Source organism: Lutra lutra, chromosome 12 (genome assembly GCF_902655055.1).
Source record: "Lutra lutra chromosome 12, mLutLut1.2, whole genome shotgun sequence".
NCBI lineage: Eukaryota > Metazoa > Chordata > Mammalia > Carnivora > Mustelidae > Lutra > Lutra lutra.
This window is the reverse complement of record NC_062289.1, coordinates 93,940,836-93,958,661: the sequence shown is the minus strand read 5'-3', so window position 1 is coordinate 93,958,661 and position 17,826 is coordinate 93,940,836. Positions and strand designations below refer to the sequence as shown.

General features: G+C 47.5%; 1 protein-coding gene across 1 annotated transcript; it reads right to left on the bottom strand.

Annotated features, from left to right (window-relative positions):
• Positions 1 to 22: 22 nt before the first annotated feature.
• On the bottom strand, positions 23 to 13,902 carry MLEC (malectin). The gene is made up of 5 exons (XM_047696522.1): positions 13,510 to 13,902; positions 7,649 to 7,827; positions 6,920 to 7,096; positions 6,757 to 6,814; positions 23 to 5,587 (listed from the first exon to the last, which is right to left on the bottom strand). The coding sequence occupies exons 1-5, from the start codon at positions 13,733 to 13,735 to the stop codon at positions 5,358 to 5,360; spliced, it is 870 nt and encodes a 289-aa protein (XP_047552478.1). The 5' UTR covers positions 13,736 to 13,902; the 3' UTR covers positions 23 to 5,357.
• Positions 13,903 to 17,826: the final 3,924 nt, after the last annotated feature.

Genomic DNA, 17,826 nt, shown 5'->3' with positions numbered 1-17,826 from the left:
AATCAAGTTCAAACTCAATCTCAACAGTGTCACTGCAAATTGTTTATTAAAACACAAAGCAATGGACAGTGAAAAACATCCTGATTTTTTTACTTTTTGGTGGGAGTAGGGTGGGGCATGTAAAGGGTAGGGACAGATGGAGAAAGCCCAGAAGGAAAGACAGCTCTATCCACCCCTACTGCTTTCCCGGGCCAGCCAGGTTCAAAGCCCCTCGATCACATCTCACTGTGCTGCTGCAAATGCATGTTGTGGCTACAGATGAAGAGTTGGTTTGACCTCCACAGGGAGAAGATGGGAATCTAGGAGCTACCAGGGCTACTAAGAACTTGACACTATTCTCCAGTACTTGGTACAGAATAGAGCAACCAGGCCCGATCTGGAGGGGCGGGATGGGTTTCCTGACAAGTCAGGTTAGGTCAGTAATGGTTGAAGAGGCTGCTCTGAGCTCAGAATGGGTGGCTGGTCCTAGTGCATGAGAACATGGCAGAAGGAAAATCCAAGGAGGGGACTAATCCAGGGTCAAATTCCTTTTCATTCCCTGGATCATGACACACCAGGGAAGAGAAGAATCAAAAACGCCTCATTCCTGGTTTGCCGTGAAGATCTCCCTGCCAATTCTCCCCTCCCACCTGGCAACTCAGCTCTCCTTTCCCGACAGTTGTCCTTTAAAAGGACGGAAAGCACACTTCAGTTTGTTGTTGTTTTCCCTCATACTGAAATAACGCACTGAAGCTCAAAATAGAGGTGAGAATCAAGTTTGGCTTTTCCTAGTGCTATGTGCCCCCATCTCACAAGCCTGCCTGGATGTTTGAGGTGCCAGGGCCAACTCGAACAGGACTACTGTTTCCCCGGCTACCAGCACAATCCTGGCTCCTTGTTTTTATACTCCTGGGGGGCGGGAGGGGGGTGTGAGGGGGAGTGGACTGTCCCAAGAGATCTATTCTGCTCTTTTCCTGCCAACCCAGCCAGTCCCCAAATCATCTGCTCTTATCAAAATGATTTGGCAACCAAAGGCAGGCGAGCCAAAAGGCAGCTAGGGAAGGACAAACTAGATCGGCAGCAAGCCACCCATGTACAAAGAAACCCGCCCTAGCTGGGCAGCTGACCCACTGATGCCAATCTGGTCTCCTAATAAAATGAGGAAATCTAGCCCTCTTGCCCCAGGAGAGGTCTAAATACAGAAAGAGTCTGAGCTCGGACGAATAGGGAAAAATTACTCTGATCCCTCTGAAGCATGAACATTAAGGCTTCTTTGCAATTTTCTTAGAGCTCTCTGAACCCTAATTAGATCTTTCCACAGAAGAGAAGCAGACTTCTTCTAAGAGTTTTGAACACATCCCAGGTGTTTCTGGTTCTGCTTCTGCACTACCACTTAGCCTTACCCCAGGCTCCTTCCCTAGGGCCACAGCAGGAGGAGGCCCAAAGCATCTCCTCCTTCCCTCTTTCTGAACAGGAGCATCTGTTAGTCTTTCACTTTGGAAAGCTCACCTGCTCTCCTAGGTCCTTTGGAGAGACATGGAGGACAATATTACATGTTGCCACTTGATGCCATTAAGGCTCCTCGAGGCAAGAAGACACTTGAATTAGGTCAGAGCCGGCCAGCAAAGGGTAAGGGGGGAGGGATGGGGAAGCAGCCCCACAGCAGGGACTGTAAGACCCCTGCCCAGACCTGAATCTAGAGGGAATGCCCACCCTGGCTCAGAGCAGGAAAGGAAAAGGCACTGTGCTGACCGGGGTGGGTCCTGCCCCAATCTCCAGGGAGGGTAGAGAACTTGTGGACTCTTTCCCTGGGCTTCCCAAGGTGAGCCAATTTCTAGACAAAGGAGTCTATCTGCTAGGAAAGGGAAAATACTGCTGTTGTTTTCTGGAGTTCAACTGAGATTCTAGAAGCCATGGCCAGGCCTTCTCAGGAGAAAGCAGAGGCAGGATAAGAAGGAAGAGAAATTCCTTAAAACAGAAGCTTCTCCAAAAAGATAAAGAAGTCAAAACACAATTCTGAAACTGGATTAAACAGTTTCCAGGCACAGAATGGGGGAGGTAAACTTAAACCTCACCTCATCTCTTCAAAGCTTAATTGACCTCTAATGTGATCCCCCAATTTCAGGCCAGTATCTCTTATGCAAACAGCGGGAAAAAGAGAACAAGGTCACACTCTCAAACCAGCCAGTGGCCCTGCAGGTCCTCTGGCACCCCTGGGAGTCTGACACCACTGACACTTGAAGATAACCATCTTTCAAGTCACCAGAATTCAAGATATCCACTGAGCAGCTTCTCCTCCATAGCGGAGACTTTATGGAAAATGGATCTGGTTTAGGGGACATGTGTCCCACAGATACTTTCCTGGCACAACGTTTCAGCCAGCATGAGTAAAACCCAAAATGGCCAGCTGGCCCCTGACCCAAATCAGAGCTAGGCTCACACTCTCAGCCCATCCCCAGAAGACATCTTTGTGTAGTCCACCCAGAAACTGAACCGAAAAAGGAGTTTCATCTTGGCCATCTGCTCTTGGCTTTGGCCAGCTGGGGTCAAGGAAATCTAAAAACCTAGGAGGGCATGGATCCAGGAGAAGAGCCCAGATCTCCCTTTCTCCAGGCCTAAGTGGCATCCCTCATCACCTCCCCGACCCTAGATAGACTCCCTATAGCGTAGCCGCCTGGTCCTAGCACTAGCTCAAAATATAGTCAGGGGAACAAACAGTGCAAAAAGCAAACGATGAACAGAGGAATTCGTGACACACACAATACAAAAATAAAAATAAAGAGTGCCCCACCCCACCCCTTTAACCTAAACTTCATGTACCTATATCATCTTGGAGGAGCCAAAAACAAAAAACCAAAAAACAAACAAAAAAAAAAAGCTTTCAAGTTCAGCATCATGGGCCAGTTGTGACTAGCCCTGGGCAGCTCTGTTAGCGGGGTGGGCTTGGCTCCAGGGGACTCTACCCCAGCCCCCACCATACTTCTTCCTGTTTCCTCACTTCTCCTTTAGTTTTTGTGAGCCATAGAAAGATGTTCCTTCCTTTCGGACACAAGCAGAGGAAAATGCCCATCCCTATCCCTGAGCTCAGGGGAAAGGAGTGGGCTTGGAAACAGGGGTGGGCTTGCAAGAAAAGCTGCTTGGCTTACAGTACCATTAGGAAATGGCCCCAGGAGCCAGAGTTTCCTTCTGAGACTCTGAGTCACTGAAGGAATGGGATGAGGTGAGGAGGCGGGACCCCTCCTTCCTCAGAGACCCAGGCAAACTAACAAACAAGGCAAAATGGAGGCAGCCCGCCCTCCTTTCTCATCTCGTCTACTCCACTGGCAGTGGCCTACGGCTGTGGGGAGTTCTGATGGAAGAGAAACCGACGCCACTGTCGGGAGCCCAATTAATCGTCAGGATGTCCACTGCCCCAGGCAGGGCGTCCCCAGGACCAAGGCCATAGATGTCACCCTTTAAAGCAGGGAGCTTTGTGACGCACTCCAGAAGCGTTCCCCTTACCGCAGCCTCAGGCCATAGCCATCCCAGATGGCTGACTCAATACCCTACTACTGAGGCCTAAGTCACAGCTAAAATAAAGGGCGCCAACTCTCAAGGACTAAATGCTGGCCCAGAGTAACTCATCAAGAGTCAAAACCCAGGACATGAGCCCAAAGGCTACTTAATTTGTCACATGACGAATAGTTCAAATATATGGAGCTCTTTAAAAACATTGAAGGAAAAAAAAAAAGACAAAATTAAACACATTCTAGAGCGATGTGCCTTGTCTTGAGATTCTATGCTGTTGGAGCCCAAGCAGAAGCTAATCCTGCTGCCTTCCATTCACAGAATTCCTTGTAGCTTGGCTGGGTCCTCCCTCATTGCTGCCTAACTGGGAAAAGGGTAACGGTGACCAGAAAGGAAGGGAACAGGGAAGCTTCATTTCCTGCAGAGGTTTTTTTCCAGGGAATTTAAGACAGATGCTTAGATGCTAAGGTTGGCTTCAGAGCTGCCAGGACTATGGTGGACTACGGGCAGTTCAGCCCCGTCACACCAAGAACCCATAGGGAGGTGAAAGGGCACAGGGGTATACTATTAAGATCGGTGAGAGGCGCCCTTGGGCCAGATACAGACAATCGGTCTAGTTCTGTGGGACAGCCCTGGGCATAAATCAAAACTGGCTGACTTGTGCCACAGACACAAGATGGGAATAAACAAACATCAGGTACTAGACTCTCTAAACAGTGGTCACTTAGTAGGGTTCAAGTCTCTGAGGTGGCTCTTAAGTTATGCTAACGTAAGCCTTTTCTAATCCAAAGACCAGAAAAGACTTTTAAGGTCAAGTGTTCTGTTGCTGCAGGCTGGAAAGCATCCCTGTCCCCTGGCAGCAAGACCCTACAGAGGGGCCAGTAAAAGAACTGCTGGGTCAGGTCCTCCTGGCTGCTGGCTCAGAGATCCAGGGAGGGAGGTACCAACAAGGTGAGGCGGTAGAGGATAAGACATTCAAGCAAAGGGAAACTCCGATCCCCATGTCTCCTTCCCTTCTTGGCAATAACTTAGCGGGATGACTGAGAGAAAGATTTCAAATGAGCCAGATTAAGGGGGCGAAAAATGAGAGGAAATCAAGTCCCCAACAGGCACGGAAATCAAAATGATTTGTTGTGGTAACAAGTCAGAGGCAGCTTGAGGACCTGACATAAACTAATCGTCTTGGATACCAGACAGTCCTCTAACTGGCACATGGCAGGGAGACAGGCAATGACAAAGCGCAAACACCGAAGGTGGAACCATCACTGGGCTGAAACCAGAAAGGCTTCCACGTAAGGGAGTATCTACTTTTCTTTCTTGTTTTGTTTAATCCCCCTGTTTTCGTCTTTATCACACAAATTATACACCTTCACACATACACAAAGCACACACACTTTCAATCCCAGGACATCTGAAAACTTATCTGGACATCACTTCAGAACATACCCAACTCCCAGTGCTGGTCTTCTCAGGTAATAAGATGACATTTCCCTGCTGTTAATTTCTAATCTTTAAAAAAAAAAAAAAAAAAAAAGGGAACCGTGTCTGCTCTGGGTTCAGAGTCCTTTCCACTAGATGTGCAGACTAGGATCCTTGAATGTGTAGGATCCACTTTACCCTAAGTACCCTGGAGAGGAAAGAGACGGCTGGGGCCAGCCACAAAGAGAGCACAAGGACTGAAGCAGGGCTGGGACCAGTGGTGGATGAGGGCTGCTCTGTACCCACTCTGCCTCTTTTTTTCTCCTTTAATTTTTGTATGTGTTTTTTGTTTGTTTGTTTTGTTAATCACTGTGAAAAAATACAGAAACCAAAACCAGTATGTTTGGTTTCTTTCCCTCACCCCTCCACCCAGTTCAGGATGATATTTGTTCTCACAACCGGCAGAGGCAGAACAGGGTTGGAATGAAGACTCCAAAGGCCACCAGGATGGGAAACATGAGGCTGCTGTTGTCTGAGGCATAGGGGTTGGGCGTGCGGGGGCCTGACTGCACCCGGTTCTTATTGGTCTGTCTTTTGAGATTAGACCCTTCATCGTATTCTTCTTCTTCCTCTTCCTCCTCTTTCTTCTCCAGTCCTGGATGAGGCTGCAGCTTTGGTACATCTGACACAAGAAAACAGACACCTGTTAAGTAAGACCCACAGCATTTAAGTGAGACTCTTAAGAGCCATAAATGAGCCACAATAAAGAGATGATGTGACCTAAGCAGGGTCCACAGGAAAAAAGAGAAGTAGCAGAAACAGCTGCTGGCCTAGAGAATAGCAGATTGCTGCAAACGGTAGTCTTCTTTAGATTTAACGAAAGCACAGTAAAAGCCCTATGCCAGGGAGGCTCGCTATCTCCCCTTCCTGTCCTATTTTTTCAGAACCACAGGAGAACCAGACTGAACAGAGACAATGACCCGACACCCAAAACTTAACCTTTTCAAATCCCTCCTGCAGCCTCCACAATCCCACATTCCCTTTCTGATCCACCCAGCAACTGAGGAAAGGCTGAGCCCCAGAGCCTTGGGTTGTCAGCACATACTACCCCTCTGCTCTGCCTCCTCCTCAGGGACTCAAGCTACAAATCTGTCTTTGTGGCAGGACATCTGCCTAGATATCAGAACACCGCATCTGGGGACACATCAAGGCAACAGGATGAGCTCCCTGGTGCATTCAGGAAGAGCTGGGAAAAAGTACAGAGGCAGAATGGAGGAGAAAAGTCACTAAGACACAAGCTTTCCCGGCAAAAAAACAGCCTGGGAAGCTGGAGGGCAGGATCATCACAACACTGAGAAAGTGATACACCCTAAGGCTTGGTCCCAAGGACCAGGAGACACTGGTAATTGAACTCCTGTCTAGTGCAGTCCAGCAATTCTGGACTCTCAGAGCACACCAAGACGCAAAAGGACACCTCCTTTTCCCTTTTTGCCCCCCAGGAAATAGAGGTCAAAGAAAGAGACTAAGGACAAGTTTTAGGCAATTCCAAAAGACTACAAGGGTCAGTGCACACTAATAGGTACCATTATTAGGCCAAATTTACAGTGATGTTAAAGGAATTTGTCCAAAACCAAAGACCTGATTAAGTGGGAACAGCAAAATTTAAACACAGAGCTTACTCCAAAGCTTATGGCCAGCACCACGCTGCACATCATCCCCATCCAATCTCCCCACAGCTTGGCTTTAAGTGTTCTCGCAGAGTGATCAGCTACCTTATTTCCCCAGGGGTTTCCTCAACCACACCCTTTACCCCAAGGGAAAAAGAAGGTCAAAGGTTAAAATGCCACTTACCATCCACTGTCCCAGCCATGATGTAGAGTGCACAAACTTTGGGATTATCATAGTACCCCTAGGAAACGGGAAACTATGGTCAGCACCACACGGCAATAAACATTCCCCTGCACCCATTCCTTTTAAACATTTACTCAGCCGGAGGGCAGAGGGAAGACATTACCTTAACAAACTCGATGTAAAGTTTCCCTGTGAAGGTAGACACCTCCCCTTGGACACTCAGCTTCCCCTTTCTGATGCTCATAGGGATGATTTCATCATGAGCTGTGCTGTGCCCAACACGATCAAAGATATCCAAGTCCTTCACCACGACATGGCCATTCAATCGCACATCAAATACCTTCCATGATTAAAAAAGAGAGAGATACAATGTCAAAACCATCAGCTTCATACCCCTTTAGCAGCTGGACATCATGTACCTGCCCGGGCTTCAAGTTCAGAAATAGTTTTTTGAATGACAGGGCTGGATACAGTCAAGGGTACAGAGTTCTTTACATGAGCTAAATCAAAGCCATGTTCTTTCATTGTCCAGGTCTCATACCGGCCTTAAGGAACAAAGAATATAAACAAAAAGCTTGACATGGACAGAAGGAAATTCACAAGAAGAGACAGGAAAAAAATTAGGCTAAAATCAAGAAGGCGCTAACAACCAAGAAGGACAATTGGGATCGGTTAATTGCCAAAAAAATAAGATTCTGGCATTGCCTCTGTCACCAACCCCCAGGGCAGGTGCAGCCTTGTGAGCTATGGGACATTGCTTCTCTAGGGGCAGAAGGGATCCAGCTTTTCCTCAAAGCTCACCTGTTCCTCCCTTCTGGGGAGGCTCTTACACTCTCTGGCCCATAGCAGGGGACTATCCAAGAGTGGCAATGTCCCACTGACCAGGCCTCACCTTCTGCTGGGACTGTGCAAAGTAGACCTCGGCAAATTTCAACACCAGCACGTAGTCCCCCTCCTCCTTAATGGGCACTTCATAGCCAAAAGTCTCCTCATTGTACCGCTCTGTTTGATACAGGATCTGGTCCTCCGGGTTGGAACGCAGGATTGGCAGTTTCATACCATAGTCAGAGGCTGGGGACAAAAAACAAAGAGAGACCACATCAGAGGCAAGGCACACAAAAAGAGCAGAGACCCCAGAACTGCCATTTCCAGGGCAATGCTAGTAACCCTCCCAGGGGAAGGGACCACCCCCTCTCTGCCTAGCTCTAAAGAGACCGGACACAAAGGCAAGAATCAGAGAGCCATTACCAAGGAAGAATAAAGTCAAAGAAACCAAACACTAGTAATCCCAACAGCTCCCTAACCCTCAGAGCAGAACTTTTTAAAAGCCTATTAAAATGACTTTCCTCAACTGCACAGAGAGTGACAGGAAGAAAACAGGCGATAGCTATAGCTCCTGACTCCCTGAAAAGAGGAGCTTCAGAGAAACCTCATAAAATAGGGGGGATGGCCAAGAACTCTGCAAGATGATTAAGTTCAAAAAATGTATGTTGCTTTTTTTTTTCTTTCAATTCAGAGAAGCTCAAGAGTCTAAAACAGTTTATGTTAGGAAAGTCATTTCTGCATTGTTTTTACTATAAGTAAGATACAAGCTTAGTTGCTTTTTATGATTTTCATTCACAGAGTTCCAAGGCTGGTAAAGAGAAACATGCTCATAAAAAGAAGGGTGTGATGCTCTCTAATTTCCTTTACGTGTAAGCACCTAACTTCTCACAAACTCAAAACACTCAACGTCACCTATTCTCTCTTGCACATTCCTCCAGTTAAACCTTTGGTTTAAGTTAAACCTTTTGAAGGAAAAAAGTTCCCATTGTGTCCCCAGCACCTAACAAGGTGGCTGGCACATAAGCAGCAACTCCGTATGATTTGCTGAACGAACAAACAACAAAGGAGGTGCCTGCGGACCAGTGAAGCCACGCTATTCTCTGCACAGGGCTAGAGCCAGCCTAGCAAGAAAAAACCTGCCAAGGTCCAATGGCACCTTTGGCCTAAGATGTCCAAGTCCTTGGGGAGCCACCTTTCCCATTTCACAGACTGACAAGGCTTACTGCAGGGTAAAAGTAAAAAAACGCCTGGGTGGCGCAGCTGGTAGAGCATGCAGCTCTTGATCTCAGAGTCATGAATATTCAAGCCCCATTTTGGGGATAGAGATTACACTAAAAAAAAAAAAAAAAAAAAAAAAAGGTAAAAAGTTACGTACCTTGGGTCAGTCTCCTGCCCCGTAACAAAGTAGACTGGGGTCTTTCCTCAAACATAAGACACCAACCACACTCCAGCCCCAGAGATGAACAGCTATGCTTCCTCCTTCCAAAAGTAGCTTCTCTGATTCCTTTATCATGTAAACACAATGAGGCTTTCCAGTGCTCCACAAATCTACTTTCCAACTACAGACTTAGCAGTGATTTTGGTACAGGCCCAGTCTCTCCTCCAGCCTAGAATTAGGATTTCAAGACCACCTTCCAATCTCACACAGGGACTCTGAAGACATTTGGCACCTAGATCCTTTGGGAGATGTCCACGAGCAGTCATCCCTGGAGCTTTATCTTCTGAATCATCAAAACTCCAAGGGGATCTTTTATCTCCAAGGGAGGTAAAAGAGTAACTGAAAGAGCGAGTGACTAAGGTCAAGCCCTCAAAAAAATAAACATAACAGTTAGTTCCTGTAAGTGAATAGTTAGCCATGACATCAGATGGACCTGATGAGACAATGCAACAGGAAACTCATTGCACTTTTGTCTTCAGACTTTTTTCTTACTTCTTCTCAAGAAATCAAAGAAGGGTGCGAAGAAGCACTACAAAGGATGCACTGCCAACACGCCTCAGCTCTTTCCCAGGCTCAAACCATTACACGAGGGCACAAACCCATAAAGATTAAAAAACTGCTATTTCTCTTCCACTTGAGTTCTAAGAATTTCCTTCTCCCATGAGAACCATGATCCCTACAAATTTGAACATTAACCAGATTTGTTTTTTAGATACACACAAAATGTTGTGCATGTGTGGGGAATCTTCTTTTTTTTCCTGCCGAGTGGAAAAAGTGAAAAACTGACAGTAATGTAATCTGTAACAGCCTTAGTCTCACAACTAAGAAAACTCAGCCATGGGAGTAAAAACTACTTAACAATCTTGGAATTACCTTTAAATATTTTCCCTTTAAAGCCCAAGTCGCTTTCCCAGGAGATCTGCCACATGTAAAGTTGCATTTGCCCAAGTCCCAAGAGACACAGCGGCAAAAAGGACATTTTTCTTTCTTCCTTAGACTTTACGTATTCACAGCTAAACAGATTTCTCTAAAATACAGTGAAGTGTACATAATCACCACACTGCTGAAGTTGGCCCAACAGAATTCAGCCAGTTAACCAGAAAGGAAGGGGGCCAAAGGGCCTACATTTTGTCTGATGCTGCTTAGTTCAGGACAATGGAAGAGCTAGGCTACTCGAAAAATTCAGCCTGTTTTCCTGTAAGACAGGCCTGGATCTGAATCCTGGCTCTGCTGCCTATATGATGTGATCTGGAACAAATTATTTTCTCCAGGTGTTTTATCACCTGTAAAATGGGGGATACCACCAATCTGAATTCTCTACCTATGACATTCTGCTACTTGGAGGGCCCTGCTGATGAAGCCTGCCTCTTAGGTGACAGATAGGGAGAGAATTCTAAACAAATCCCAAGCCTTGAGCAAATCAGAAGGAGCAGTGACTCTCATCCACTTTTAAGTTCTCATCTCCCCAAAGCCAGATCCCTCCCCAGCCAAAAGGAAGGTTGCCCAGCAAAGGGTCTTCCTTCGGCTTGCTGAATTAGTAATCTGATAGGCTCATGCTCTAAGCCACCCTTTTACTCCTCTGAACTATGATGTGCCCTAGTTGCAACTTCATGTAAAAGGTCATGGAGCACAGAAAAGAAACGCTTTAACCCATAGGACAGTTTTCAGATGGGGGCCACTGATTTCTAAAACAATGGTAAGTTATACTAAAAAAGGAAAACAAAGCCCACAGAGGTAAAGCGTGTTCTTCGAGGTCATACAAATGATCAGCAGGTATCTTTCTATGAAGAGGAAATAGCCTCTCCTAAAACCAAGCCAAGTTCTATGCTCTCAGGCCAAATAACCAAGTCTTTTCCTCCTCAGTCAGGAGGAACCCAGAATGAGCAAGTTGAAAAGAACCTGGAATGTTCAGCATGCCAAAAACCCAAGTTGAGCATTGCCGAAGCATAGTGGTACTCCCATCTGGTGAAGCACACAAGTTGAAAAAGCCTTTCCCAGGCTATAAGTATCTCCGACGAGCACTAGCTATCCTCAAGGCAGAAATGAAATTGAATAAATATTATGGAGTGCCTATGAAAGCAAAAGCCACTAGGTGCCCTAGGCCACTCACAGTTACAAGAATGCTGAACTACAAAGACACTACAGAGAAAAACCAAGTTCAAAAGCAGGCCAAACCCTTATCTGGATTAACTTGGCAACAAATACCTGAATTCAGTCAACATAAAATGAAATTTCTTCAGCACGCTAGAAGCAATACCACAGGAATGTGGCAAAAGAAATAAAACAGCAGTTCCTCCTGCAACTAGTGTAAAAAGCCGCATGAAGCAAGGGTCTCCAAGAACGTGGCACACCCCTCCTAACCAGTGCCAGAGAAGGGAAGGCAGAGTGAACAGCTACCCTTCCTTGGTGGTGCCAACTCCTCAGCACAGAAACAAATTAGAGAGCTGCCTCCTGAGAGTGGAAGCTGAATCACATCTCAGGCCCAGATCTAAGGCCACCAAAAATGACTCTCAGGAACCCAGTAAGCGCAACGTTGCAATAGGCTGGTCTCAAGCTGCAGCTGACCACGAGCCTCTCCTCCTCGTCTACCCCCTCCTACTGCTACAACTCACAGTCAACGTTTGCCATACTCTGATAGAGTGGAGCAGGGAACCTCTGTTTACAGAGTGCCCCAAAGGCCGGGGTCCAAAATAGGGCTCCAGTACACATGGGCTTGGGTAGGTCTCGTGTAATTTTACCTGCTACAATAAACTCCAAAGAAACTGCAACCATGAACCAATAACCCCAAGAATGTAGAGCCTAGCCTGGCTGAATGCTGACCAGCACCAGCACCTCCCCCTTTCCACCCCCAAAATCACCTACACCAGCAAATTAAAACCAGGATTTCCGAATAAGAAGAGCTGGGAACTAAACCTGTATTGTCTCAGCTTTTTCCTCCACACAATAAACCTAACAGGGTAATGTAACCTATGTGAAGCCTGGTATCTGTTAAGTGAAAGAAACCATCTGCACGCTGTCCTCACCACTGCTATCTCAAGAGGCAAAGTCCACAAACGGTCTCGAGTTTCCTCAAGGGCTCCTTCCTCCCTGCCCACACCCATGAAGAAAGAGGAAGGGTCCAGGATGGAGATAGCAATGACCTCCTGCTTCTGTGAAGTCTGGCTTTGGCTGCTGTTACAGCTTGCTAAAGATTGGAGCCCTGACTCAGCTGAACCCAGGCTACTGAGACCTACATGCCAGGGCTAACTAAATTCCAAGACAAACATAGAACTTCAGAAAACAGCCCTGTGTCCCAACACTCTCACATGTATGGAAGCAATAAACTCACTAACAGAACAAACTCCAGGACACTGCAATTATCTTGGAAGAACGAAGTTAAACCCTTTCCTAAAGGCAAGAGCCAAATCTGGGCATCGTGGAAAGAATGAGAGAAAGTCTGTCTCTTGGTTTTCTGGAGATGGCATACTGCCAATCTGGCAGCCTCCGAACCCAGCATACAACATAAATCTCCTTCCAACACACGAAGTAAGGAGCTTCCCTCTTAAACTGTTGTCCAATCCCATTTACAGAAGAAACAGAGTCTAGAGCAGATTTTTTCCCAAAGTCTGGTCTGGGGATGACCAACATCAAAAGCTCCCGGTGCAGAAACGTGGGTTTAATCTATCAGGCCCAGAATTTGCATTTTTAACCAGCTCTGCCGGCTATTCTTACGCTAGCTTTGAGAACTGCGCAGCTCTCTAAAAACTGCTGTTGCTCCTCAGTTGAGTCAAAATCATTTTTCCCATATACTGGAATCCTACCTTTCAAGACCGCTTAGGACAAGATCTACACACTGTGGGACACAATACTCAAGATCTTACACTGGCAGACCAGCTGACACTCTTAATCAGCCTCACGTGCAGGATGGCTTCAATATAACCACCCTCTGAGGGGCCTCAACTTCCACCTTTAAGCACAGATTCCCAGCTCTAAAGGGGTGGGGGGCGCGGAGGAGACTACAATCAAACTTTCCTGGCCCATCCTCTTCGAAGATTCCTTTCTATGGTAAGGATCAAGCCCCGCTCCTGCAGAAGGGGGAAGGAAAGTGGCTGGTTTCTGGGATGGCAGGAATCTACCAGGAACCGTCTTGATAGGAGAGCAAAACCATCCAAGCCTGGGACTCTGATAACCGACAACCCGTGAGGCCTCGAGGTAGCAGGAGGCCGCCCTCGACTTTACTTTCCCAGATCGGGTGGAAGTGAGGGGTTAAGAAAATGCAGGATGTGAGGTCCAAATATAACTTCTCGCCAACTCTGCCTCAATCGTTCTTCGCAGCTTCGAGCCAGCGTCAGGCTCTGAGCTCGGACCGGGTCCCTGAGCAAACTGCAGAGAGACTTGGCTCCAGAGACATGGCCCCAGGGTCGAGGAGGGAGCTCAGGGCCCGCAGCCCTCAGCCGGCTGCGCCCAGCACGGCAGGCCCTGATCCCACGGCTTGGCTGAGGGGCTCTCACCTCGGCCCACCCGGCCTTCCAAAGGGTCCTTGCGGAAGTGGATCCCGTGCACGTCCACATGCGCCTCGCCGCCCGCGTTGACGGCCCAAATGACGCTCTCGGGGAGCCCGGCCCCCGCCAAGCCGACCACGCCGAGCCCCGGCCCCGGGAGCGCCGGCAGCAGCAGCAGCAGTAGCAGTCGCAGGAGCGCCACGGCAGCTCCCTCAACCGCCCGGGCCCCCAGCATGGCGGCCACCACAGCCAGGGCAGCCTCCGCCGACCCTCGTCCTCAGCCGGCCGCCAGGCCGCCCCGGACTCAGAAAAACAGCGCCACGAGCCGCTCTGCCTCAGCCGCCGGGGACATGTCGCTCTCAGGCCTCCTTCTCAGCCACGGGTGCCTCCCACCTCAGGAACAACCTACCCCGTCGCCCAGCCCCCGGCCACGATCCTGCAGCCAATCAGCGCCCGACCCTCATTAATTACCCATTACCCCGCCGGGAAACACCCGTCCATTGGCTGCCAGGCGAGGGGGAGGGCGTGGCTACTCTCAGGCGCCGGCCCAACCATCAGGCTCGAGAGGGAGCGCGCGCAGAGGTTGGGAGTTCGGTTGAAGCGGCGGTTCAATGCGGAAGTGGCGGGGTGCAGCGCCCAGGCGGCCCCGGAATCCCGCAGCTGAATAGGAAAGGTGGCCTAGGAGGGAAGGTTTAGAGTAGGGCGCACTGACACGTCGCCAACACTTCCGGTGCTCCAGTTCTTGGGACCGAATGGGCTCCGGAGGGGGCGTTGCCGACTTTTCCGCCCCCTCTTCCTTTCTCAGGGAGAGGAATGAACATAAGCTCTAGAAGGAGTAGCAGTGGACACTCTTCCGACATGAGCCTAGGTCTTTTTCTTCTTGTGAGGCAGAAAACCCATCCTCCCTAGAGAGGCCACAAGCACAGGTCTTCAGGGCACAAGTCCCACGAGGACAACACCCTGCCCCCACCCCTTAGCGGGCTCAGGGCCGGTGGTAGCGTCCAGGAGGCCGTCCAATCAGAAGGCTCCAACGCAGCGGAAATGCGTGGCCTTGTGGGGGAGGGGCTCTCCAGGCTACCAGTGTATCCATGGCGACAGCCTCGGGCCCGCCCCAGCGACTCAGGGGCGGGATGGGGCGGGATCGGGGCGGGATCGGGGCTTCCCCTGCCTTGCTGTGGGGAGTCGTGCGCTGTGCCCAGTCCGGAGATGTAAGCTCCACCGGAGCTTCTTCTCTGCTCTTTGGCAGTTCACCCAGCAGCACTTTCCGGCATTGGCGATCCCTGCATTGTGGTCGCTGTCCGATCTCCCCCCCCCTTTTCAGACAGAGAAAGTGAGGCCCAGAGAGGGTCGCAGCGTTGGCCAAACGGTCACACCACAAGTTTAGGGCACAGCCAGGGCAAATTCTGCAAACATTTTTCGAGATCCTACTACTATGGTTGGCAGATTTAGCAGATAAAATACAGGAAGTGCAGTTCAGTTTGAATTTTAGATAAACAAGCGGGACATACATGAAAAAATAATTTGTACTTTGTTTAAAATCCCAAATTTAACGGATTTTTGCATTTTATGGGACAACCTTACCTACTACGTGCCAGGCAATGAGTTTTGTGAGGCAGCGAACAAAACCCACCCATGGTCCTGAGTGAGAACTGCAGACTTTGAACCACCCACTGCTCAATTATTTAGTTAGAACAAAAAGGAACAAAATGGGATATCAAAATGGAGAGTATCAGTGAGGGATTTAAATGCCCCATAAGTCCTTCCCAGCCCCTAGGGTCAGATCCTACAGGGGTAACTTTTAGAGTATCCCTTCTTGGTTCCACTTCCTCCCTGTATCCAGCAAGGATCTGGACTGGGTTGCTGCCACAGACATGTTTCCCTCTTCAAGGCACCTCTGGAGTCCTGTACTAGGATGTCTTATCCCACTCCCCATTCTCAAAACTCTTTGGGGAACCTGATAAGTCAGCACTTGACTAGCCCTCAGAGCAGGGTATGGCGTAAATGGGGATCACAGGTACAAAGAGGTGATGGGGGCTTCCTCCCTCCCAGGCAGTTGACCTGCAGAGCCCATGTTCTAGCCACATACTACCTCCAGGAGCTCATGTTTATTTTATTCTTAAGGCAGCCTCATCCAGGAGAAACTATCACAAAAATGGATTAAATCTTTGGGGATGCTTCAGAAGACATAACCTCAGGCCTCCTTTCTGTTCCTCAGATCCTTGGTCACCCCACAAGATGAATAAGATACTTAGCTCCTCAGATTCCATTCCTGGCTGGGTTACCTGTGGACAGAGGAGCCTGGCCCAGTTTTCTGAGACTCAGTATCTGATGGATTATACTACCTCTTTAGTAAAACACAAGTTCAGAGACCCAGAGGCAGGATGAGCATGGAATCTGAGCTAGATGGCCTGGGTTCCAAGCCCTGCTCCACCATTTACTCACTGTGTAGCCTCGGGCAAGTGAAATACACCTGAGTTTCAGTTTGCTCAACTGCGGAAGTAATAGTTCCTACTTTGAAGGTCAATCTGAGGCTTATAGAAGGTAATGAAACCCTTTGACCAAGCAAGTTCACTCCATTTCACCCAAAAAATGAAAACATGTGTCCACATAAAAACTTGTATACGAATGTTCATAGCAGCAAAAGTAGAAGCAACCCAAGAGTCCATCAACTGATGAATGGATAAACAAAATGTGGTCTACCTATATAATAAATTATTGTTGAACCAGAAAAAGTAATGAAATACTAATATACCTACAACATGGATGAACCTTGAAAACATTACACTGAGTGAAAGAAGCTAAACATAAAAGGCCACCAACTGTATTACTGAACTTATATAAAATTTTCAGAATAGGTAGATCTATAGAGACAGAATTTACCTAAAGTCTATTTTAATCATTTACTTGAAGCGCCCTCTCAGGATGGAGAACTCGCCCTCCATGGAGGGACAGGAACTGAGATTTTGGAGTCAGACAGAACTGAGTTCAGTTCCTTTCTCAGTGGCTTCCTAACTAAATCTGTTACTCCTTTTCTCTGTAATCACCTCTCTTCTAAAATGCATACTGGGTGGCTCAGTCAGTTAAGCATCCGACTCTTGGTTTCAGCTCAGGTCATGATCTCAGGGTTCTGAGATAGAGCCCTGCCTCTGGCCCTATGCTCAGGGGGAGTCTGCTTAGGATTCTTTCCCTCCCGCTCCCTCTGCTCCTCCCCCTTGTGCACACACACTCTTTCACTCTCAAATAAATAAATCTTGGGGGGGAGGGACAATGAAATACTTGGGAATAAACTTAACTAAGTGAAAGATCTCTGAAAACTATTAAGACATCAGTGAAAGAAATTGAAGACACAAATAAATGGAAAGATATTCCATGTTCATGGATTGGAAGAACTAACATTGTTAAAATGTCAATACTACCAAAAGCCATCTATAGACTCAGTTCAATCCCTGTGAAAATTCCAATGGTGTTTTTGTACAAAAGTAGAAAAAACACTCCTAAAATCACAAAAGATCCCAAATAGCCAAAGAAATCTCGAGAAAGAAGAATAAAACAGGAGGCATCACAATTCCTGATTTCAAGCTACCCTATAAAGCTATAGTCATTTAAAAAAAAATTGGTGTCCATCAATCAATTCCCACTAAAATTGGAAAAATGCAAAAAAATTTTATAGACTTTTTTTTTTGTTTGTGGAAGAAAAACACACTTTTTGTGGAAAATACAGACAACTCGGAAGGGAATTTTTAAAAGATAAAATTCGTTATAATTCCAACCAAAAATGGGGTAAAGCCTGTAAACCCAGGCCCTGATAGACATTTTCTGTATAACCATTAATTCCCACCCCCTTATTCTCACAACCACCACAAGAAGTTGGGAAAATAATGTCCAGCATTTTGCAGATGAGAAGCTAAAGTTCAGTAGGGTTAGGTGACTTGCCCACACAATGAGGGCCAAAATCTCTTTGGTTTTTGTTGTTGTTGTTGTTGTTTCTCATCTAGTACTAAGCCTCTGAACCAGGCTACCTCTCAGATACCACTTGGTGCAAATCACAGTTCTGCCATTAAATACTGTGTGACTTTGGGTAAATTAATTCACCTCTTTGAGCCTCAGTTTCCTCATCTGTGAAATGGATAGAATAATTGTACATAGCTTGTAGAATTATGAAAACTAAGAAGACATGTTTTAAACAAGAAAAACAAAAGGGACATGCTTTACAAGCTAGCATGGTGGGCCCAGGAAGCCCATAGTTAAATGCTCAATAAATATTAGTCATGGGTGTTTGGGGGCATAAAGCCCTGGATTTGAAGCCTAGCTCTACTGTTTTAAAGC

What these genes read in the sequence shown, in the direction of transcription:
- MLEC (XM_047696522.1), bottom strand. Translation starts at nt 13,735, where the DNA reads ATGCTGGGGGCCCGGGCGGTTGAGGGAGCTGCCGTGGCGCTCCTGCGA. An exon ending in GGAAGGCCGGGTGGGCCGAG is followed by an intron (nt 7,828 to 13,509) that starts GTGAGAGCCCCT and finishes TTTTGTCCCCAG; the next exon opens with CCTCTGACTATGGTATGAAA. An exon ending in CATGGCTGGGACAGTGGATG is followed by an intron (nt 5,588 to 6,756) that starts GTAAGTGGCATT and finishes TTCTTGTGTCAG; the next exon opens with ATGTACCAAAGCTGCAGCCT.